Source organism: Lithobates pipiens, unplaced genomic scaffold (genome assembly GCF_037356315.1).
Source record: "Lithobates pipiens isolate NorthernLeopardFrog02 unplaced genomic scaffold, aLitPip1_a1.2 Scaffold_22, whole genome shotgun sequence".
NCBI classification, from domain to species: Eukaryota; Metazoa; Chordata; class Amphibia; order Anura; family Ranidae; genus Lithobates; species Lithobates pipiens.
This window is the reverse complement of record NW_027507784.1, coordinates 120,112,510-120,138,003: the sequence shown is the minus strand read 5'-3', so window position 1 is coordinate 120,138,003 and position 25,494 is coordinate 120,112,510. Positions and strand designations below refer to the sequence as shown.

Here is a 25,494-nt window from a genome sequence, read left to right as displayed (position 1 = left end):
TAATAAGCGATCGTTTTTCTGATCGATGTATTAGTGTCACAGGTGACGCTAGTTAGGCAGGTAGGTATTTAGGTTCGCCGCAGCTTTTTATAGCGCCAGGGACCCCCATATACTACCGCATAAAGCCCCCTGATTGCCTCCTAGTTAACCCTTTCACCAGTGATCACCATATAACGGTTACAGGTGACGCTGGTTGGTTAGTTATTTTTTTATAGTTTCAGGGCACCCGCCATTTATTACCTAGTCTCACTAGTGTACCCCTAAATTTAGGGGTGTCTACTTTCCAAAATGGGGTCATTTGGGGGGCGTTTGTGCCATCTTGGCATTTTATGGCCTTCAAAACTGTAACGCCCTTAGAAAGCCTGAAGGCGGTGCTTGGTTTTCGGGGCCCCGTACGCGGCTAGGCTCCCAAAAAGTCCCACATATGTGGTATCCCCGTACTCAGGAGAAGCAGCAGAATTTATTTTGGGGTGTCATTTCACATATGCCCATGGCATGCGTGAGCAATATATCATTTAGTGACAACTTTGTGAAAATAAAAAATAAAATAAAAAAGTTTGTAATTTTCCCGCAACTTGTGGCAAAATATAAAATATTCCATGGACTCATGATGCCTCTCAGCAAATAGCTTGGGGTGTCTACTTTCTAAAATGGGGTCATTTGTGGGGGTTTTGTGCCATCTTGGCATTTTATGGCCTTCAAAACTGTAATAGGTAGTGAGGAGTGAAGTCAAATATTTACGCCCTTAGAAAACCTGAAGGCGGTTCTTGGCTTTCGGGGCCCCGTACGCGGCTAGGCTCCCAAAAAATCCCACACATGTGGTATCCCCATACTCAGGAGAAGCAGCAGAATTTATTTTGGGGTGTCATTTCACATATGCCCATGGCATGTGTGAGCAATATATCATTTAGTGACAACTTTGTGAAAAAAAAATTTAAAAAAATTAAAGTTTGTAATTTTCCAGCAACTTGTGGCAAAATATAAAATATTCCATGGACTCAACATGCCTCTCAGCAAATAGCTTGGGGTGTCTACTTTCTAAAATGGGGTCATTTGTGGGGGTTTTGTGCCATCTTGGCATTTTATGGCCTTCAAAACTGTAATAGGTAGTGAGGAGTGAAGTCAAATATTTACGCCCTTAGAAAACCTGAAGGCGGTTCTTGGCTTTCGGGGCCCCGTACGCGACTAGGCTCCCAAAAAATCCCACACATGTGGTATCCCCGTACTCAGGAGAAGCAGCAGAATTTATTTTGGGGTGTCATTTCACATATGCCCATAGCATGTGTGAGCAATATATCATTTAGTGACAACTTTGTGTAAAAAAATAAATAAATTTTTTTTTTGTCATTATTCAATCGCTTGAGGCAAAAAAATAAAATATTCAATGGGCTCAACATGCCACTTATCAATTTCCTTAGGGGGTCTACTTTCCAAAATGGGGTCATTTGGAGGGGTTTTGTACTGCCCTGCCATTTTAGCACCTCAAGAAATGAGATAGGCAGTCGTAAACTAAAAGCTGCGTAAATTCCAGAAAACGTACCTTAGTTTGTAGATGTGACAACTTTTGCGCAAACCAATAAATATACAGTTATTGACTTTTTTTTTACCAAAGACATGTGGCTGAATACATTTTGGCCTAAATGTATCACTAAAATTGAGTTTATTGGATTTTTCTAATAACAAAAAGTAGAAAATATCATTTTGTTGGTCCGGTCTGAAAGTGGTTAAGGACCCCCAGGTCACTAGAACTAGTATCCCCACTGGAAGACGTCCTCTCTATTACGTTTCTGAGGACAACTTAAAATTTAGGATTTTCTTTTACTTTAATTTTCAATGATAATGGTAAACAGGACAAATAGAGAAGACTCTGGCAGCAATGAAAACTAGCAAGCATTCTAATCCCTCTCCACTTAAAAACAGTTTTGCCTTTAGTTATACTTTAATAAATATGTGGTGATTTATTGAAGGATTTTATAAAAAAAAGTCAAATTGGTTCTATCACCATTGATAAGACACTGAACAATCAAACATTGTTCCACAAACATGGAGTTGAATGATATGCTATGCACTGACCTGGCGTTTATGAGGTACTGAGCGAGGCTGATGTTAGCTGGGCTCCCAGTGATGGTGATCTGGCGCTCTGCTGACCCCTCCATGGCACTGGCAATTTTGATTTGTGCTCCAGACATCTGTCGAATTTCATTGATTTTGGTCCCTTGGCGTCCGATGATGCAACCTATTAGCTGGAAAATGAGAGCAGTTGAAACATGTCCAGGGGTGAAAAGTGGATGCAGAAAGATTTGGGCAAAACAATCTTCAGACAGAAATGTTTTTATAATTTGTGAAACAAATATGTTTGAAAATGTTAATTTAGTTTAGTATGAAGATAAATGATTACATTTTGTTTTCAGTTGAATTTGGGATTTCCTGTTTGTCAGTTAAACCAAAAAACCTACTTCTCCATCTACACACAGTCACTTTATTTCACAATTATTTGTATATCTATGGGGATATAAATTCAACTTTAATCACTCAATAAAACACACTGTAATCAAACAACCAATTATATAAAAACAAACATATAATACATCAATTATTACATAAGTTTACTATATTCTCCTACATACAAAAAATCAGGCTGCAAATAAAAAAGAGCCAACACTGTGCATTTTCCATTGCTGTCAGCCTAACATGTTGCAGGAAATAGAGACTGGATTACACAGTATCTCACAAAAGTGAGTACACCCCTCACATTTTTGTAAATATTTTATTTATCTTTTCATGTGACAACACGGAAGAAATTACACTTTGCTACAACGTAAAGTAGTGAGTGTACAGCTTGTATAAAAGTGTAAATTTTGCTGTCCCCTCAAAAATAACTCAACACACAGCCATTAATGTCTAAACCACTGGCAACAAAAGTGAGTACACCCCTAAGTGAAAATGACCAAATTGGGCCCAATCAGCCATTTTCCCTCTCCGGTGTCATGTGACTCGTTAATGTTACATGGTCTCAGGTGTGAATGGGGAGCAGGTGTGTTAAATTTGGTGTTATCACTCTCACTCTCGCATACTGGTCACTGGAAGTACAACATGGCACCTCAAGGCAAAGAACACTCTGAGAATATGGAAAAAAGAATTGTTGCTCTACTTAAAGATAGCTCAGGCTATAAGAAGATTGCCAGGACCCTGAATCTGAGCTGCAGCATGGTGGCAAAGACCATAGAGCAGTTTAACAGGACAGGTTCCACTCAGAACAGGCCTCGCCATGGTCGACCAAATAAGTTGAGTGCATGCACTCAGCGTCATATCCAGAGGTTGTCTTTGGGAAATAGAGTGTCACGCATGTGTGGCCTCAACCAGGTGAGGAGCACAAAGACAAGTGTGTCTTGCCTACAGTCAAGCATGGTGGTGGGAGTGTCATGGTCTGGGGCTGAATGAGTGCTGCCGGCACTAGGGAGCTACAATTCATTGAGAGAACCATGAATACCAACATGTACTGTGACATAGTGAAGCAGAACATGATTCCCCTCCCTTCAGAGACTGAGTCGCAGGGCAGTATTCCAACATGATAATGAACCCAAACACACCTCGCACAAGACCACTGCCTTGCTAAAGAAACTGAGGGAAAAGGTGATGGACTGGCCAAGCATGTCTCCAGACCTAAACCCTATTTGTGGGGCATCCTCAAATGGAAGGTGGAGGAACGCAAGGCCTCTAACATCCGCCAGCTCTGTGAGGTGGTCATGGAGGAGTGGAAGAGGACTCCAGTGGCAACCTGTGAAGCTCTGGTGAACTCCATGCCCAAGAGGGTTAAGGCAGTGCTGGAAAATAATGGTGGCCACACAAAATATTGACACTTTGGGCCCAATTTGGATATTTTCACTTAGCGGTTTAGACATTAATGGCTGTGTTGAGTTATTTTGAGGTGACAGCAAATTTAGACTGTTATACAAGCTGTACACTCACTTCTTAACATTGCAGAAAAGTGTAATTTCTTCAGTGTTGTCACATGAAAAGATGTAATAAAATATTTACAAAAATATGAGGGGTGTACTCACTTTTGTGAGATACTGTACATGTATAGACAGGCTTATAGGAAGGGTGAGCATAGGGAGGTCCTGCGGTTGAGCAGTTTGCCTTTGTAAAATTATTATAAGCTTCCTGAATCTCCAAACTCGACCATAGTGGCAAACTTACTACAGAGACTAGCAACAATCTGAAACAGTCAGTAACACTGCAGCTGGATAGTTGTGTCCAGATGTTTATAATTAGATTTCTAAACTTTTTGTATAATGATATTTACTAGATGTTTTTGTTACCTATATAAATCATTATTTAGACATACTACTTGAGCTGTTGGATCCTATAGCAGTCTTATGGTTTGCTATAGCAACATTTCTAGAAGCAAATAGAAGTTATATAGTTATAGAAGTCTTTAGCTTCCATGTTCTCACCAGCTTTCTACAGTCTTACTTAAAAATGCTTATATACAAGGTCACATAGAACTTTATTTAATAATTGACTGAAGGCATATCTGTTCTTGCTGCTCACTGAACTTATATCATCCAATTTCTCCAGGGCTGCATGCATACTTCAAAGAGAAAATTAAAGCGATACTCTAGTTGACTGTAACAAAAATGGCTCTTTCGGGGACATAGAAAGTAGCATGTTTTGCAACACCTACTGCCTTCCAATGACATGCATGCCATGTATGGATCAGTGTTGATGGACTTTGGGTTTGTGTCAATAACACTGATTTGACATCAGTTTGAAACACTTCTGAGATCTTTTATGCCCTGTACACACAATCGGTTTTCCCGTCGAAATAAACTCTGAAGGTTTTTCCGACGGAATTCCGCTGAAGCTGTCTTGCGTACCCACAATCACACCAAATTCCGACTGTCAAGAATGCGGTGATGTATACAAGGTACGATGTTACAAGAAAAAGAAAGTTCAATAGCCAGTAGCCAATAGCTTCCGTCTCATACTTGCTTCAGAGCATGCGTAGTTTTTGGTACGTCGGAACAGCATACAGACGGTTTTCCCAATAGGAATTTGTTCCGTCTAAAAAATATAGAACATGTTCTCTTTCTAGGTCCATCAGAATTTTCGACGTAAAAAGTGCGATTGGGCATACACATGATTGAAATATGCGATGAAAAGCTCCCGTCAGACTTTTTCTGTTGGCAATTCCGACCGTGTGTGTACGAGGCATTAGAATTCATCCAGTCAAAACAAGCTCTAAAAATGTACATATTTAATTGTACTGTATGTATTCATTTACTATGTAGGTAACCAGTGGCTAAAAGTTTGAAGCATGTTGAAAAGTAGACATATAGTTAAGTAAGCAAGCAATAAAAATCACACTCACATCATTTGGTATGGTGAGTTCATGAGTACTTGCCTGGGGACTGGCATCCATACCTATTATATGAAAAACACAAGTTATATGCATTAAAGGAATCCTAAGTACCCCATGACTGATACCCCTCTGCTTCTCACCTGGTCTTATTCCCCACTGTCCATCACTTCAGTCTATTGTTGTAGAAGCTCAAATTGGAAAGGTGCCTTAACTCTGACAAAACTTACAGAATGCCAGATGGCTTTCAGCATAGGAAAATTACTCTGATATGTTTTATGGCAGCCAGGAAATTTTTTAAATGCTACTTACCAGCCTGTGAGCTACGTTTTTCATTGTTATGAGAGTTCAGACACTCAGATCACTTATGTTACAAATTACAATTCTGACCAGTCATAACTAATAATCACCTACTTATAGTAGCAGCATCAAAATGCTAAAATACATTCAGCCTCATTTATTATTTGTCTTAAAGGAGAAGTACAGTCAAAGCTTGTTTAGCTGTACTCCCCCTGTGGATCACTGGAGTGCAGTTCGTTCTGCCCACGGTCGGCTAACGTCACAGAGCCAGTTCTGGCTCAGGCAAGATTGTAACAATGGCCAAACAAAGGGAGTGGCCGTAGGACGAACCGGAAGTAGAGTAAGACTGGTGGAAGACGCCAGACAACCATTTTCCTTACTGTGATATTTACTCTGTTTTAAATGTGAGAGTCTTTGATACTATTTTAATAAATCGATCTGCTTATCTCAAATACTACACCATTGGAGTCCTCTCTCTCTCTCTCCTTCCCCTCTCCCTCTTGTTTTTGAGCCATACACTACGGAATAGATTGGAGAATCTACAGTGCAAAGCCTATATGTTGGGATTGGCCCTCTAGTGGCGGAAGTTTATTATTACACCCCTCATCTGCATTTCCTTGATGGCTTAATATAGTGAATTAAATGAGAGATTCCTGGGGTTATCTTTGATCTGCTTGTTTATTCCATCTTAAGGTGAGAGTTCTGAGAGCCCGGACAAGTGGACTTTGCATCATTGGTCCCTTTTCCATATTTTATCTTCACCCGTTTTTGTGCTTTTTTATGGACATTTTTTTATTTTATTATATATGTTGATTTTTTCACGATTTATCATTTCGAGTTCCTTGATTACATTATATGAGTGGCACGATTTGCGCAGGACCCCTTTTCAATTATTATTCATTTGATAGTTTGTGTTCACTATTTTTGTCTTGCTGCATTTTTTTGCACTATTGATTAGCACATGCACTTTATATCACTCAGTGGTTCACATTTCATTTATTTACTGATTTTATCTTTTTATATATTTCTTTCCATTTATTTATTATTACTAGTTTAGACATAGATTCACTTTAGTCACTTTTATCACCGAGTGGCATGAGGGCTTATTTTCTTTACATTTTTTGCTCTGTAACAATGGCATCGGGATCCGCCTACATGCTTGAACCAGCACCCAGCTCAGCCTTTCAGCAAACCCCTGAGAGCTCCCACTCCCTCCACAGTCCAACGCTCCAGTGAGCATGGGGGGCAGAGCAGAGAGCTGCTGACTGACAATCAGCAACTCTCTGCTCAGGTAGCTGTGAGAACCAAGCGATTGGCGGTGGTTGATCACTCGGTTCCCAGTCTTAGAGCCAGCCGGGGACAGATGCAGCATAGGACCAATGCTGCATCCAGCTATGTAAGTAGGAATCTGAAAAAACAACAACCCATACATATTTTTTAAAGCATAGCTTTAATCATTTTAAACCTAAAGTTTAATTTTCTTATATTTGCCTTCTGTAAATCCTACCTCCCCTCATCAAAATGCTAATGAAATGTTTAAATAAAAGCTTTCTATTTTCGTTAAATACCTTATTTTAGACTCTACGCTTCTCTGTGCAATACAGATAGGCATAACTGGTGGGCAAGGGGGTAGGGGACAGCAAAGTGCTGCACATATCTTCCAAAAAGTATCATAGCACCTTGCCTCAGAACTCCTCTCTAGAGCCCTCAGCCCACTGAACAGTGGGCCTTCTCTTGAAGAAGTTATGCAAATATCAAAGTGCATTGATTGGTGGATTTCAGTCTGGAAGAGTGACCATTCCTAAGCAGGCAGCATTTGTATGCAGATTGCTTTAAATAACAGCCACAAGTAATGTTGGGCCTCCATAAGTGAAAGATCTAAGATCCAGTGAATGAAAGGGTTGGGCCAAGGGAATTAAGGCTGGGGAGGAAAAGGTTAGATCGGGGGTGTCCAACTTGCAGCCCATGGGCTGTATGCGGAAGACGACTATGAATGTGGCCCATCACAATATTTTTTTTATTTTTTTTTTGTAATAATGGATTTACACCTAACAAACACATGAGGCTGAAGAAAAATTAGACATTGAATCTTTACTGGACTTTTTATCTTCCCAAAGAAAAATATCCTACATCACAATCATGCATTATTCATGTCATGAGTTTTTGACAGCACCTATGTATGTGAGCAACTATTTTCAAGGATAAAGCACATGAAGGGCAAAAGTGTAACCAAAATATCTGATGAGCACCAGTGGCGGCCGCTCATGCAGGGCGCAGAGGCGCTGCCCCCCTAATCCATGCGCTGCCCTAATCTGCATGCAGGGTGCCAGACACATGGATTCCATTGTTTTTTTTTTTTCGAAGCACATGATTAGAGCTGGAGGCTCTAATTGGCTTCAAAAAGGGTGGGTTTGGGGTGCAGAGCACTCAACCCGGAGCCCACCCAGTTGTGTGATATTAGCAAACTAATATTCGCTAATGTCTTCCTGTTTCTCCTCAGGAAACAAGTCCTGAGACCCAATTGGCCGGGAGTCCTAAAACCCGATTGGCCGGGAGGGGAAGCGACCCAGGACTCAGGAGGCAACGCAGAGGTGGGAAGCCGCAACCTGGATGGGGTAAATGCAGGGCTGGCGGGGGGCCTGGTTAGTGATCAATCTACGAGGAAGCGGCAATCGAGCGAGCACCAAGGGGGTTATGTGGCTGGTTGGCTGGCTGGTGGGGGTGGCTGACTGGCTGCCCCCGCCCCCCAAGAAAATTGAGCACCAGCCTCCACTGATGAGCATTTTGAGAATTGCTAATTTATCTAAAAGGATATTGATGAGTTATAGTATCAAAAACAATGTCAAATATCACACTCGTTTTATGTTGCTTTCTTTTACTTTTATAATAAAATATAATAAAATATTAATTACGTTTTATTACTCTGATAGGTACATTATTTATATCAGTGATCGTTTACTTGTGATCTGCCCAACTATTTCTGCTCATCAGCTATCTATATTGTTATTGTATTTTATGTGTGGCCAAGGAAGGTTAAAAGGTTGGACACCCCTGGGCTAGTGGATGCAGAATGCCCTCCAGCTAGAAAATGAGGCAAGCTCTCTCTGGCTGGCTGCAGCTTCTAATGCATAATATGACAAGCTCACGGTGTGCAGTGAAACCAGATAAAGCAATTTTAGTATAGGAGGAAAGTCTGTACAACTATGTAAACCTGACATAAATCCTGGAGTTCAGCTTTAAAGAGGTGAAATAATAACATGTAAAGAAGGCAACAAACACTTTTGGTATCTGCTGGATTCCCAAATCAGGCTGAAACTGAATGAAAGAAATTTCAACACGAGCACCTGAGATCAAGCTTGGGCCACCCTATCCCCTGCTCCACTATTATTCTATAACTACATTATGAATTATGGATGGCATCAAAGACTAATAGGGAGCTGGTCTGAACCCCCCTAGCATGACTGATATTTGCATACTAGAACAAAGGGGTGTATTCCTTTTTCCCCGGTCCAAAAAGTACTCTTAAAAACCTGAAGATATTTTCAGGTATGTCTATGGCCTGTTAAATAGTCATATTTACTATTGACTAGCATTAAAACCATAAAAAAATACTTCAGACAAGAAATATTCTATGATCGTTGAACAGTTATCAACCAAATTCATTTTTTTCTCTTAAAATGTTGTTCTCCAGTTGTTCTTCATCCGGGCGGTGGATTTCATACAAAATGTTCAACTTGAAGTGTGTTCATTTTGAACTTACTAGCGTGTCTGTAATCCTAAAAACTAGGCACCTAATATCTTATATGTGCTTTTAGATACTGTGAAGAGCACTTAAGCCCCTCCAAAACATAGCGAACACTTCAATTCTCAACTTTAGCTTTTTGAAATTAAACTCAGGTCCTCCTTCTTCTACCTTACTCACCTCACTCTTGTTCAATAAACCTGACTTCCAGGAATCAGCTCCTATGTAAAATATGCAGGCACAATTAGGCCGCGTACACACGGGCGGACTGTTCGCCCAACCTTGTCCGCTGAACAGTGTTTGGGCGGACAGTCCGCTCGTGTGTGGGCTTTCAGCGGACAGTTTCAGCGGACAGTTGGACGGACAAAGTCTTTCGGAAATTCCGAAAAACTGTCCGCTGAAACTGTGTTTGAGCGAACAGTCCGCCCGTGTGTGGGCTTGTCCGCTGTACTTTCGAAATGAGCGGACTGTTCCCGCTCGGAAAGTCCGCCCATTTCGAGCGCGTGTACAGGTAGGCGGGGCCCGCGAAGGAGACGTCGCGGGCTCCGCCGCCTGGAATGGGCTTAAAGGGGAACCCCAACGCCGAAAAAAAATCGGCGTGGGGGTTCCCCCAAAGTCCACACCAGACCCTTGTCCGAGCACGCTACCCGGCCGGCCAGGAAAGGGGGGCGAGCGAGCGCGCCCCCCCTCCTGAGCCGTACCAGGCCGCGTGCCCTCAACATGGGGGGGTGCCTTGGGGAAGGGGGGGCCGCGCGGCCCCCCCACCCCAAAGCACCTTGTCCCCATGTTGATGAGGACAAGGGCCTCTTCCCGACAACCCTGGCCGTTGGTTGTCGGGGTCTGCGGGCGGGGGGCTTATCGGAATCCGGGAGCCCCCTTTAAGAAGGGGGCCCCCGGATACCGGCCCCCCACCCTATGTGAATGAGTATGGGGTACAATGTACCCCTACCCATTCACCTGTGAAATAAAGTACAAAAAAAAACACAACACAGGGGAAAAAATATTTTATTGCACAGCTCCGGGGGTCTTCCGTCTTCGGGGGTCTTCTCGCCGGACTCCTCCGCTATGTGTGTGTAGCTCTTTTACTAGTGGAGGAGTCCGGCTTTCTTCCTCCCCGCCGCCGGCCTCTTCTCCCGACTTCGGGGGTCTTGTCCCCCTCTTCGGTTCTTCTGCCGGGCCACCGCGCCTTCTTGTAGCTCTTTTACAGGCGGTGGCCCGGTCTTCTGTCGCCGCTGTCGCCGCTGTCGTCGCCGTCGCCGCCGCTTTCCGTTCTTGTTCTTCTTCTTGTTCTTCTTCTTCTTCTCCTGGAGATGTTGACTCGACGAGCTCTCCGGCCGGAATGCCAGAGCCGCGCTGTGCGGTCACTTATATAGTGACAATGGGGCGGTGTCACATGCTATATGTCACATGGGTTGGTCACATGGTGACCCCGCCCCCTTACGATGTCATAGTCCCCATGTGACATCAACCCATGTGACCAACCCATGTGACATATACCATGTGACACCGCCCCATTGTCACTATATAAGTGACCGCACAGCGCGGCTCTGGCATTCCGGCCGGAGAGCTCGTCGAGTCAACATCTCCAGGAGAAGAAGAAGAAGAACAAGAAGAAGAACAAGAACGGAAGGCGGCGGCGACGGCGACGACAGCGGCGACAGCGGCGACAGAAGACCGGGCCACCGCCTGTAAAAGAGCTACAAGAAGGCGCGGTGGCCCGGCAGAAGAACCGAAGAGGGGGACAAGACCCCCGAAGTCGGGAGAAGAGGCCGGCGGCGGGGAGGAAGAAAGCCGGACTCCTCCGCTAGTAAAAGAGCTACACACACATAGCGGAGGAGTCCGGCGAGAAGACCCCTGAAGACGGAAGACCCCCGGAGCTGTGCAATAAAATATTTTTTCCCCTGTGTTGTGTTTTTTTTTGTACTTTATTTCACAGGTGAATGGGTAGGGGTACATTGTACCCCATACTCATTCACATAGGGTGGGGGGCCGGTATCCGGGGGCCCCCTTCTTAAAGGGGGCTCCCGGATTCCGATAAGCCCCCCGCCCGCAGACCCCGACAACCAACGGCCAGGGTTGTCGGGAAGAGGCCCTTGTCCTCATCAACATGGGGACAAGGTGCTTTGGGGTGGGGGGGCCGCGCGGCCCCCCCTTCCCCAAGGCACCCCCCCATGTTGAGGGCACGCGGCCTGGTACGGCTCAGGAGGGGGGGCGCGCTCGCTCGCCCCCCTTTCCTGGCCGGCCGGGTAGCGTGCTCGGACAAGGGTCTGGTGTGGACTTTGGGGGAACCCCCACGCCGATTTTTTTTCGGCGTTGGGGTTCCCCTTTAAGCCCATTCCAGGCGGCGGAGCCCGCGACGTCTCCTTCGCGGGCCCCACCTACCTGTACACGCGCTCGAAATGGGCGGATTTGCCTCCGCCTTACGTGGGCGAGTCCGTTCATTTCAAAAGTTGAGCGGACTGTTTGGCAAACAGTTCGTTGAAACAGTCCGCTCGTGTGTGGGCAAGTCCGCTCATGCAAATTTTGAGCGGACTGTTTGCCAAAACTGTTTGACGAACAAGGTTGGGCAAACAGTCCGCGCGTGTGTACGCGGCCTTAGTGTTAATTTTAACAAGGTGAGTGCCACCTCCTGTGCTTATCTCCATTATTTACATCTGACAAGTTCATGGCTCTGCTGAAGATACACACCAGTCTGTGAGATGAGAGAAGTACACCAAGCAGCTATGTCCTCCTTCTGCTAGCCATTCACAGAAGCCTTTGTATTTTTTAAGTGTGTTCACATAATACAAATGCTTCTGTAATTTGGCAGGAGAAGGGGGGGGGGCATAGTTTTGTAAAACTGTCAGTTAAGAGATATAAGCCCAGGAGGTACATAACATTGGAGGGGCTCATAGTGTGCCTTCACTTTTTTACAAAGAAGCTGAATTCCTGGAGTTCAGCTTTAAGGCTACCCATCGAAATTAAAGCAGAACTTATCCTAAAAAAGGGAAGTTCCACTTCATCTTCTTCCTCCCCACCTTCTCTCCCTCTTTTGGAGTTTTTTTTTTAAAGGGAGCGGGTACCCATTCCCACTTCCACTGGAATTGCTTAGGTGATTCCAGCAGAAGTTCTTCCCCCCCCCCCCACTTGCAACCTCTTGGGACATGTCACAGGTCCCAGGAGACTATGGGTCTATTCACCTCGCTCAGTGCGATTCATGCATGTGTAGTGAGGAGCCGGCTGTGAAGCTACAAGAAGTCACAGCCGGCTTTCCACAGTAAGCATGGTGGCATCGGGGACCCAAAGACCAACAAAGAATCAGTTTGGGTGAGGACAGCACTGGATCCCTGGTCAGGTAATTGTCTCTTTATTAAAAGTCAGCAGCTACAGTATATGTAGCTCCAGGCTTTTTTTTTTTTTATACAGACTAAAGAACCTATTTAGGATAAAAGAGATAGGGTTGATAGGCCAAACTTGATTTCAGGAGCTAAACTTGAAAATTGAGTATTTCAGATTCTGGGGTTTGTTAGAGGATCTGAAACTTAGAATATTCACAGAGATATATAGGTGCCAGAGTTTCAGGTCTGCATCTAGACAAATGATGCTAAGTCAACTTAATTGTTTTTAACTAGATTTTGACATGTATTGCAGAAAATGTAGAACAAAAGCCATGGTTTGTCAAACTCAGATGACACAAAGGGCCAACATGGGTATGTGAAAGTCAACACAGGGGGCAGATATATTTCTCATAAGATTAAAATATTGCTTTAGTTAGTTAATTGCAATTTTTAATATTCTGATTACAGTTTTGCATTAGACAGAAAGGGATCATTCTGAACTACATCAAGCTTCAAACTAGTGAAACAAATCATACATGTATGATATTAAGAAGCAATTTCTAATTATTGTAACTAATACATGGCTTAATTGCTATGCTTAGCCAAGATACTTAACTACCAGGGTAACATGTGTCCCCAAATCCACAAACTAGATTGCCATGTCTGCTCTAAAATCTAAAATCAAAAGGTTCAATTATAGATATGATCAAATACTAAGGTGCAGTTTAAGTGATTTCAATGAGCTGAGACTACTGAACACAGTGGATTTAAACTGGGCTGTCCAATTTCAAACCTGACCACATATAAGTTATTTAAAAAGAATAATTGAATATATAGCTAAACAGGACATTTTACTTTATAGTACTTTTAAGGAAGGCACTCATTCCAGAAACAAGTGTATCCTTAAGATTATTACAAATATGTTTACCCAAGTGTCTGAAATAAGAACTGTATTTTACAAACTAACAATCATGCTCATCGTTTGTTTTTTCAGTCTTGCGCCACAAAAATGGCAGTTGATTGGTTACAAAAGGCAATGCAAAAGGCAATACAAAATTAAGTCAATGTGACTGTAGCTGTGTAAAGTGAACCTGTAATATCCTCCTGCAAAGTAAATTAATGGCACCAGTGGTTACAAGGCACTACTGGAGTTATATTATACCTACAGAGTATGCTCCCCTCCTCTCCAAAGCTCTCTTTCAGCCTCCCAAAAAGCCTACACAAATACTGTCTTTCCCCATTTTGGTATTTACAAAGGGTTAGGCACCCTTTCCCATATGTGACAGTGCCCGGGTCTGGAGATAGGAACCTGGTAAGGTGCATTGCTTCAGCCTCATATACCTGGTATTGAAAAATCCTGGGGCATGTGACCTGGATGCCATTGTCTAGCAACACTCTTGCAGTGAGCCCTGTATTGTGAGATAAGGATAAAATATGTGCCTTCTCCCTATGCAAGAAAGTTTAGGGTTTTTCAGGAGCACCAGAATTAGTCTAGCGATGTGGCCGGGCACTTTGAAAATATGTGTGTATACGTACTAAACATCTACACCATTACATCACTTTGTAGGACTTTGTTACAAGTTTAGTTTTATGTTAGATCCTAGTTTTTTTTTTTAACAATAAATACACCAACATGTGATTCTGTGTATCTCCTTCATAAAGAACGATGTAAATGATAGCATACAATAAACAGAGAATTAAAACTGATAAATATATAGATACAAATATTAAGATTTACATAAATTGCCAACAAATACCGACAGCTCTTATTTCAGAGAATTTGATGAATGAGACGCATTATGTTACAGCCAGCGAAAATTAGTTGCAGTGTGAAGGTTGAGCATTTGGTTCAGTATTGAAAACACATATATTTCAAAACAAGCTTTTGTTTAACATTAGAAATTTAGAAATGCTTTTGGGAGCAAAGCAGCAGGTTCCTAAAGCTATCAAATGTAATCTTGAATTAATTAATTTTCCTGTTATTCAGTTATGCAAGGTACAGTTGTGTATCTATATAAAAATGGCAATTATAAGCACACAATTATGGCTGTAGAATAACTTTTATGATCCTTAGGTAGATAACATCTCCAGTACTGAAGTTGCGTATTCCTAGTAAATAGTGTATGGACCATGAATATGGCTATGCATGTGGACAGGAAACTAAATACATAAAAGTACAATGAAGTTTTGAAGCAAAATGTGAAGATGTATGAATTACAAATTGGAGTAAAATGAAGCAGAAATATCTAAGACAGAACCCTCCACAACATGATTAGCTCGCTTCCTGTCTGTCCACTGCCATCAGACAAAAGCACTAGTGAGGCTTGGGATATTCTTAACAATTTAGTATAATTGCTTTTCTGGCAATATTAAAAGGGGCTTATGGGCCATATGCTAATATTTACCTCCTAACTCTCAACTACCATGTTTTCTTGCGTCCTACATTTCTCTTTGATACCTCTCTATTAGACCTGGGCCTTAGGCTACTAGCCCTCCTGACCTAACCATCAGATCAAATATTCAGTTGGCCAATGAAGCTCTGGACTTACAAGCCTCCTAATTTGGCATGGGTTACCTGTGGACTGTCCCATCAAGTTTTGAGCTTCTTCAGAGGAATGTAAGGGCAGCTTTTCTCCTAAGGAGAAAGAAAACATATATTTAACTTCCTTGCCCTTTAGAAGATCAACATGTTTTACATTGTCTAAATAAGCCCAAAATCTGATGAGACAATGTATTCTGTTTATCACTACTTAGTAATATTAACTATGTTTATCTAAGAAGCAACAGTACAAATATTTTAGAGTCTAACCACGTGATATGATGTGCCAGCAGATGAAGCTATGAGAGCAATAATAACTGTATTTTTTAAAACAGAAAATTAATGCATAAGAAGTATAAATTAACAAAACGTGAAATGCCTGAGACGTGAGAAGAGAAAAAGAAGGAAGACTCTAGAACGGGAAAGTTGGGTACGTACCAGGGAAAGCAGGGGTGGTCTGTCCGAGGGGAGTAAAGGGGGTTTGCTGCATGGCCAACTGGTGGAGCTTGGTCAACTGCTGAGGGGTAGGAGGGACATTAGAACTAAGAAGGTTATTGTTAGAGAGTACAAGAAGTCACAGGCACAAGAAAACAGTCAAATAATAAAATAAAACAAAACAAAGCACCAGGGAGCCATGGGATACATACACAATCCAGGTGAGTGAGAGCTTGGCTTAAAATCTTCAGAATATGTAATGCAGATTTCTCATGCTAATCCATAATCACACCTCCTTCTAATAAGTGCTGGTTGTCTTCTTTACATCTAAGTATCCTTGTGAATCCATGTATGCATATTTTGTACTGCTTTTTGAGCTCATAGTAGTCACCAGTGTAATCAAAGCACATAGGGTGCCATTAAATAAAAATAAGACATATCTTATCTATCCTAAACATCCACTGAAGCATATTGCAGCATTTATCTTCCTTAACTTATATCAACTACCAACCAGAAGAATCTGCAAATCATCATCTACTTAGTGTATAGGAGGTGACATGCTTACAGATTTTTTTCCTTCGTTTTTCAAGTTTTAGGGACAGCTGTTTTACAAAGATAAGAACCAGATGGTGAAAGCCACTTGTTGTGTCCTGTCACTTAGATTATTGAATGTAATAAGAAATATAAGCTTTAAAGACCATAATGGTGGCAGCAACGATGATGGAGCTACCTAAAGCTATGGATCTCAGCAGTAGGATTGCATGTTCATCTCCTGAGTTTTAGGGACAGGTGTTTTACAAAGATAAGAACCAGACAGTAAAGACAACATGTTGCTTTCCCACCTATATTATTGAATGTATAAAAAGTATATGCTTTAAAGACTATAAAAAGTAATGATGGCAGCAAAAATGATGGAAACATGACACCTAAAGTTGTGAATCTCAGCAGTAGGATGGTATGTTCATCTGGTGCTTTGTGAATTTCAGAATGTTAACAGGTGTGTTCTATTTAATTCAATGAAAATTGTGGTGTAAAAATTGAAACATCTGAAGATCTTTATTGCAAAATTTTAAAATCTGTTGACCCCAAACTCTTCTAGTAAACTTTTATAGTCTGTTATTTGAAAAAGCTTTTTTTTGTTTCTGTTATAAAACTTTGTAAATAAGTATGTTTTCTCCTTCACTGATGGGCACTGATGAGGCTGCACTGACGGGCACTGATAAGGCGACACTGATGGGCAATGATGATGTGGCACCAATGAGGTGGCACTAATGGGTACTAATGATGGGCATGGATAGGCAGTACTGATAGGCGGCACTGATAGGTGACATTGGTATACAGCACTGATGGGCACTGATAGGTGGCACTGATGGGCACTGGGAGGCTGCACTGATGGTTACTTATGGGTGTCACTGATAGGTGGCATGGATGGGCACTGATAGGTGGCACTAATGGACACTGATGGGTGGCACTGATGGACACTGATAGATGACACGGATAGGCATCACTGATAGGGAGACATCTGGCAGGCATTGGTAATGGGCACTGACTGGCACCATTTGTAGGTAATGATTGGCATATTTTGGGCACTGACTGTCTTCCCTGGTGGCCATGGGTGGCATACCTGGTCATCCATCCATTGTATGCCATCCCTGGTGGTCCTGGAGGCATCCCTGGTGGTCCAGTGTGGGCATCCATAGGGGGGCTGCACTGATAATCAATCTGCGCACACTCCCTCTGTCAAGAGAGCAGCCAATCGTCTCTCCTCTACTCGCATCTGTCAGACACGAGTCAGGAAAAGCCGATATATGGATTTCCTGTATATACTGTGATCAGCTGTGATTGGACATGGCTGATCGCATTTTAAAGAGCTTCTGTTAGAGGCTCTTTACCGAGAGCGTTGTAGCGGTGTGTCAAACTGACACTCCGCACCACCGATCAACCCCCACGGGTGCGCGCCGGCAGTTATCCTGAAAGACATCATATGATGTCCATTTAGGATAACTGAATCACCGACCCGGGTGTCATTTTGCTATAGGCCAGGTGGGAAGTGGCTAGGGTTAACATAAATGTACAATGGGCAGTCCATAGCCAACAAGAAATCATCTCTCATAAGTCAAAAGCTGATGAAAGATGAAGTCAAATCAGTGGATTTGTATTAATGCAGTTTGTTCATCATTTCTTTTTAACCATCCTTAATAACCATTCTTTCAGTATGTCAACATGTCTTGCATTTCCTGACTGAATTCTCTGAATTGTATATTTTGTCATGTTTAAAGTGAAAGAAACATATTTCAAACTCTATAAAGGTCTTTGTTTTAGTTAAAATGTTGGGCCAATATTGCCTTCAAGATCTGACACTGCTAAAGCTTTCCCTGAAGAACTCAACATTCATCCTACATTCAATAGAATTTAGCCAAACTTAAACAGAACATTAGTACAAGTTTGGCATTTGTGTATACGATCCCAAGCATGTTTCTAGACACTACAAAGTATAAAGCTAGACAAACAGAACTGAGAAAGCCAAGTCCTCCTTCCATTGCTACACAGATCCCATGGCTGCCCGTGGTGTAAAGATACAGAGCTCCCATCTCAGACACATTAATATTATGGTCTAATATTAATTATCAGTAACACCAGCATGCTGGGGAAGAAAGTGTCAGGAAGAAGGAGGGGGTAGAAAATGAGAGATGAGAACTCACATCAGGGTGAGGGATTGCGTACTGTCCTTGGATGGAGTAGGCCTGAAACAGAAGGGCAAATAAGTGCATGTCAGCATGGCATGTCACATTTGAAAAAAAAAAAAGCTGCAGGCACAAATGGCAGAAGACTGGATATCTTAGTATATTCCACTCAATACGAATTCCTAAACCCTATCCACAATGCTGTAAACAAGCATGTTTCCCATATTTCCAAAAGAATAGAACATTTTAACCATTACTGCTACCTCCACTGGAACAGATGTTACAAGTCAAGATTTTTCTTGCAGCTCCACCTGCAGGTAAGATCTAGTAACAGATCTTGATTTTTCAGACATAAAGGTTCTCTGAGCTCTTTAATATCTTTGTTGGACAAAATTCGGACAAGTAAATATAAAGAAAAGTAGTAGAAGGACTGGATCTTGCTTCTACCAGATACCACAGGGAGGACTCACAAGATTAAAATGTTTTATTATATTGGAAAAATACTTAAATACATGCAAGGCTAAAAGTTATATACTAAATGTCTACATGTTCAGAACTTAAAGTTTATAAATGATGAGTGGGACCAACAAAAGAGTTTATTAATAAATTTATACAGGCAACTCCACTTAAAAAAAGTATTATGGTTGTATATCCAACATTGACATCACCAGTACTAGCCAAACAAATCATTCTTATGAAGGCACTTTAAAAAATGCTCCCTACATATCCCTCTATAAAGGTATATTACGTATGATCTTAACAAAAGGTGTTTTCTGCCATTGAAAGACATATGTACTTGTGTTTTTTATACAGTATATTCATAATTCATAGTAACACAAATGAAAAGCTACACAATAGATGTATTTATTAAAATACATCAAACTAGAATCTGAACTAAAGTAACACTTTATTAGCCCCCAAAAAATATCAGTATATTTACCATACTTGAACTCAGTGTTCTGTTTGGGCAAAGCTTCAGCACTTTCTGGGCACGCCAAGGCTTGCCCACCTCTTCCTACCTTTGGCATATTACTGTTGCCCAGTAAGGCAACCCATCATAATTATAGGCCAGTAGAAAGGTATGGAGGTGGAAGGGGGTGGAAGCACCAGAGCTTTACCAGATCATAACCACCTGGCACAAGACAGAGAGGGGGCGCAGAAAGCTGCTGCTGAAAGCTGCTTTAGGTTTCTGCTTTTTGTATATCCATCAGCGGCTTCTGTTTGTTAAAATAGCAGAACCACTTAAGTCAAAAACCTTACCCTGTCTTTCTATTTTGACAATCATTTGGTTTTCTACAATTAAAAAGACAATTTCAAATTGTAAACCCTTTAAAACCCTCACAGACTGAATTAATTTACAAAATTAGTATAACAAACTGGAGTGAAAGAGCAAGAAGAAGAAAGAGAGATACCTATGCCAAGGAATTTTTAATTGTCTACAGCCAGCCAGGTCTAGAACCTCCACTGCTGCTATAGCACAATTCCAGGACCGAGACAAATCCTCAGCTTGCTGTCTGAATAGCTCTTCTCTCGAGCACTCACACTTACTAAATTAACTTACAGAATCAATATCTGATCACAATCTCCAAAAGGGTTAGTCTTTACCTTATAATCATATTTGCTACACATTAAATTAGACAAATCTCCTCTTTCAGTTAAAAATGAATGGCAACTTCTTATGCCTAATATGATCACTGAGTAATAAGATGATTTGTTCCTACCATATGCTAGTGTCACCAGTAATTATTATTATATTAATACAATTGTATATTATACAGCAAACCTATCTCTCCCAATTAGGCTGCATATGATTGTGATATATACCCACCTCTAATTGTTTATGATAAGTCAAACCCAAGGCACAGTTTGTTCATTCTGTTTGGTGTTTCCCAATTAGATCTTATTTTTGGACACAGATGAATAATTTTTTAGCTATCATTTTATAGCTCCTCATCTGTTGCACATCTGAAATATGTGCAACGGATGGGAGGTACGGCGTGCTGACGCCACCGTGTTCTACACCAGACCCGGAAGTGCGGGTGGCAAACGAGAGCCGGCCGGCTCGTTTTTATTATACGTCTTGTTTCTTCTATATACATGTGAGTGCATTGATATTTATTTTACTATTCATTAAAATAAGGGGTTTTTACGATATGCGAGTGCCTCTCTGCTTTTTTATATGATCCACGATACCATCGCTTTATGTTTGGGGGCTTGCATTATGGACCAGTACGGTGTGGTTCCTGTGAAGGTTCATCCAGAACTCCTGCACACCTGCTTTGTTGATCTCACTGACACTGAGATCTCAAACTCTGGTAAGTGGCCTTTTTTCACTGGTGGAGGTGGCTTCTCTGACCTTTTTAGACACGAAGTATTGTGGGTGCCAGCTTTATATCCTCACTTTGGACGAATTATCACCATCTGCTGACTGTTCTCTTTGGGACTCCAATTGATTTTATTTTTATTAATTTCTTTTCCTATTTTTATTGTATATTTATTAGAGTTGTTTTTTGTTTTGCATTTTTTAATTCTTTATGTGTTTTTTTAAACATGAGGGATATATACACTTTGTGATATAAATTTTTTTTCCTGTTTGTAATTATTTGTTTTGGTGAACTCTGGTTAAGGTCCCCATATGTGATTTTATACTGTGATAATTTTTTCACTTATTTATTTAAGACACCATTCACTTATATTTTTTTATAATTTTTTCATAATATTATTAATTCTCTTATATTTGATTTCACGTCATTTAGTATTTTTTTAACTATCCCCCTTCTTTTTGGGGTTGTAGACCCTTCAATATATGTGGCACTTGAGCCTTTTTATTAGAGTCGAGGTTATTGGTTTTAGTTTTTGTTTTTTTGTTTTTTTAGCGCAGCCCACCTTTTTATTTAGTTTGCTATATCGGAGTATTACGATTGGAGTTGCTGCTTGTAGGGAATATATTTTCTTTGAATAGCGCGGTTTATTTCTTGTACCTATTTTGCAAAGAAGAATGAGCAGAAATTTCCCTCTATAGATGCGCAAAGCTGGTAGAGACATCCCCAAAAAGACTTGCAACTGTAATTGCAGCGAAAGTTAGTTTTACAAAGTATTGACTCAGGGGGGCTGAATACAAAGGCACGCCACACTATTCATATATTTTATTGGAAAAAAAATTTGAAAACCATTTATCATTTTCCTTCCACTTCACAATTATGTGCCACTTTGTGTTGGTCTATCACTTAAAATCCCAATGAACTACACTTACGTTTTTGGAGGTAACATGACAAAATGTGGGAAATTTCAAGGGGTGTGAATACTTTTTCAAGGCACTGTACATAAAATCTGGAATACTTGGTGTAAAGCTGCTCTCACACTGACTTCGCAATGAACTGCTATAAACCATACCCTAAGCCTAAGACAATCTTTCTCAACCTTTTTAACATGGAAGAACCCTAGAAATACCTGCTAGTAACTATTATATCTACAGCTCATGGTACATTAGTGTAACAGTTAAAAGGAAGAAACATTCTTACATTTAGGCTGGGTTCCCACTGCTGCAATGTCTGCTGTGCAAATCACATGCAAAGTCCGTGCAATGCAAATTCAGCCAAACAGATTGTATAGCTGAATTTGCATCACATTTAGACAAAAGCAGAATTTATAGTAGGAAGAAGACATTTTGAAAAAGAAAATGTCTTCTTCCTACTATAAAGTATATTATGGCTACGGCATAAATAACGGTAACATCTCTTGTTGATGAACTCATGATTGCTTATGAATTTTTAAGATGTTTATAAATGTATTGTTATTTTTGTAAATACAACTATACCTTTTTAATAACAGTTTTTGTAATTGTGCCTAGAAAGTCCATAGCCCTCCCTTCTTTCTTTTGACTTTAATTTAGGACGTGGCACGCTCATTTACTATTTGTGTATCCACCACACCACATGGTGTATTGATACATTTATTCTCCTTTTTTCATAACAGGCAGCCTGTAGTTGTTGGAGCCTGATGCTCCCTCTGCCCTCTTTCCTCCAGGTCCACTCTCTCCACAGGTTAAGAACAGCATAATGATGATGTAACTGATACTTTTACAAGCTAATATTGGAGTTTTAAAAGGCTTTTGGTGCAGAAAAAGTTAATATATCTTTTTTGGCTACGGTTCTCGCTATTTATTTAAATGACAGTTTTTGTGACCGGAGTCCAGCTTTAAAACGATTACAATGCACTTAATGACTCCAATGAAACATATGTTTATATTCCTTTTTTTAATACTGCTACTCATTCTTGTATATTTTTTTATTTACACTGTAGCACAAGTTAAACATATGTATAAGTGTATTTATGATTTTGAGAGAGAATAACACAGAGAGAAATGCCAAGGAATTCTTAATCGTCTACTGCTAGCCAGGCCTAGAACCTTCATTGCTTCTACAACACATTGACAAGACCTCATCCAGTCCCTAGCTTGCTGATTGGGTAATGTAGATGAAGAAGTACTTTGATGAAGTCATCCATCTGTTTAAATGGCTCCTAACACTAGCAACTCGTCTCTGAGTACTGGTTAAAAGTGGATTACAGAAGGTTGCTTTTAGTACAGTTCAATTACATTATATATAATAAGGTTAGGGTTTTCCAATTAGTATATGGATGCATTATCAGTGTCCATCTGGAATTCAAGTTTTACTTTTGACCACCACTGATATTAAAAGTATAGGCTAAAAAAATATATAGTTAACAGCCCTGCTCAATCCATCTGGAGAAAATAACATGGGCTAGTTAGAAGTAAAAAGTTTTCGATTTTGACCTAGTGTCATTGGTTCCCAAGCCGCAGTAGCAGTTCACAGAATGATTGCATTTGGTGCCTGAGTTTGTTCATTTGTTCATTTGTATATTGTGCAGTATTATATACTGGCATTTATTTTGTTGGTCACCACAAAAACCACAGTCACGACCACAAATACCATTGGACTAAGTCCTCAAACTTTTTTTATGGAATACATGTCACTGTCATCACACTTCTAAGCATCTATGGCTAGCTGCATGCTAGACATCAATTATAATGAAAAAAAAGTAATTAAGACTCCTATCCGTCTCTCAAAAACATTTTTAATAAAGATGTTCCACTTCGTTACCCCCCCCCCCCCCCCCCCCCTTCATGCATACGATGAGGGACCATTAGCTCTGAATAACACTGCTGGCCTGTGGTTTTCAGCAAACTCAATTGGTCATGGAGCTTTTATGAGTTGTATCTGAATAACAGGAAGTAATATGGTGACTATCACTAATGATCTATTTTTGAAATACTAGCTGCCTAGCTGTCTCCGTCTTCGGTCCTAAACTGATCTGGAACAAACATGCACATCGGAAAAAAGGAAGGACTCCTAATCTGCATACTGATTTTAGGCCAGTCACAGAGAGATTGCTGATACCATCATTTTGACAGCCAAGGAACTCATATTTTAAGGAGAAGTCAACAATAACAGAATTACCATTTATACTTTAAAAAAAACATCCTTTTTTGAAGAAACTCTCAAAGATGGTCATGGATGCAAGATAATATACAGATCTACAGAATCATCTGAATATCAATACATATTTTGATCCTCAGAACCACAGTGATGCCAGCCAATGAATATGGCCAAAACCCGGCACACAGGAGAAGATGCCACGGCCGGCAAGGGAGCTCTGGGAAGGTGAGTACTCTCCTTTTAGTTCCACTTCAAAGTGGTGCAGCAAAAGCTATGACCACAAAAACAGTAGATTAGCCTCAAGCATATAGTATTTAAAAAGACTCCATCATAAGAGAAGCATGGGGCTATCATTGCAGGCCTCTATTTAAAAATGCTAAATGCCAAGCAGTGTCTGACTTCTGCACACTTTCGTCACAGTCCTGGAACAAGCATGCTGTAAATCAGTGTCAGAACTCCTTATTTCTGTAACTAACTGCCAGGCAATTGACATTTTCAAAGCAATGTTCAGTAATGTCAGCCTTCATTATTTTCTCATGATAGTGTCCTTGTATTGCAGCAGGTTTAAGGGTAAGGGCAGAGAGCTCAGTCACCACATCCCAATTTAACATATGAAAAAGGGAAGGAGGAACAAGCCACTGGATTTTAAAGGTGCCAAAAGAATAATTGATTACAATTAATAAAATTCAATACGTTTTATCACAGCAATAAAAAGTTGATAAAAGATTCCTCATTATATTATTAGTTCAATTCATAAGCAAATACAGACATTACCACTCTACATGTTTCCCTTCAAAAGAGCTTCTTCAAGAGACTGTTTATGTTGACCCGAGAACCGGTGATCATTCTGGTTCCTGCATCAGTTTTTGGTGTTTTTTTGCCATGCCTCAATAATGCTATATCTTTAATTTTAGCTTTAATGTAGGCTTTTTTTTAAAAAAATGTTTTTACTGTAACCTTGTTGATGGAGGTGTAACTGAAGTGCTTTTGTCTCCTTCTCAAATTCTGCATTTTCACTGCAATTTCTCCTCCTCTTAAGTATTGCCCAAAAGGCACACTAGCCACCAAAGATGCAGGATGAGAGCTGCTGGCATGTAATAATGAGTTTCCTGCAGATGGCTTACGGAACAATGTAGACCCAAGATTGTCATCCTGATTAATCAGTATCTGAACATCCAAAAAATTTAATTTTTGCTGGTGGTATTCCATGGTGAACTTTAGATTGTATTGATTATCTTTTTCTACCAATATGGCCTCGCTATATTGATGATATTTTCTTTATTTGGACGGGAACCCAAGACAAGCTGCTTATCCTTTTTGAAAGTTTCAAATATAATCAATACAATGTGAATGGATATCCTGGTGGGTCTTGGTTTCCTTTTCAAGGATACTCAGCAGCATTTTTTCATCTCTGCCATATCTCCATCATCAAAATTGGGTTACCCTTCTCTTGAAAGAAGAGGGGAAAAATAAATTGATCCTATTGTACAAATGCAAGTGAGGTAAATATTACCCATACATCTTTGACAGTTAATTAGACAAAAATATGGAAAATCTTCTTTCTCATATACATGTATATCTTTCCTATAGGAAATAGGAGTTATATCTGTCTCTCCCCTGTGGTCACACACCATCCATTGATAGGGCATCTATTGA

The 25,494-nt window shown here is 40.8% G+C and overlaps 1 protein-coding gene across 10 annotated transcripts in view; it reads right to left on the bottom strand.

Annotated features, from left to right (window-relative positions):
• The window catches only part of PCBP3 (poly(rC) binding protein 3), a 123,508-nt gene that overhangs the window by 14,457 nt on the left and 83,557 nt on the right, over window positions 1–25,494 (bottom strand). For 3 of the 10 annotated variants that reach the window (XM_077448155.1, XM_077448148.1, XM_077448149.1), the window contains 5 exons: window positions 18,398–18,439; window positions 15,699–15,777; window positions 15,297–15,356; window positions 5,375–5,427; window positions 2,074–2,243 (listed from right to left, as the gene is read on the bottom strand). In XM_077448155.1, coding sequence (XP_077304281.1) covers window positions 2,074–2,243; window positions 5,375–5,427; window positions 15,297–15,356; window positions 15,699–15,777; window positions 18,398–18,439 — 404 coding nt within the window. The remainder of the gene's footprint in view (window positions 1–2,073; window positions 2,244–5,374; window positions 5,428–15,296; window positions 15,357–15,698; window positions 15,778–18,397; window positions 18,440–25,494) is intronic. The other 7 variants (XM_077448156.1, XM_077448150.1, XM_077448157.1 and 4 more) reach the window with 5 other exon arrangements.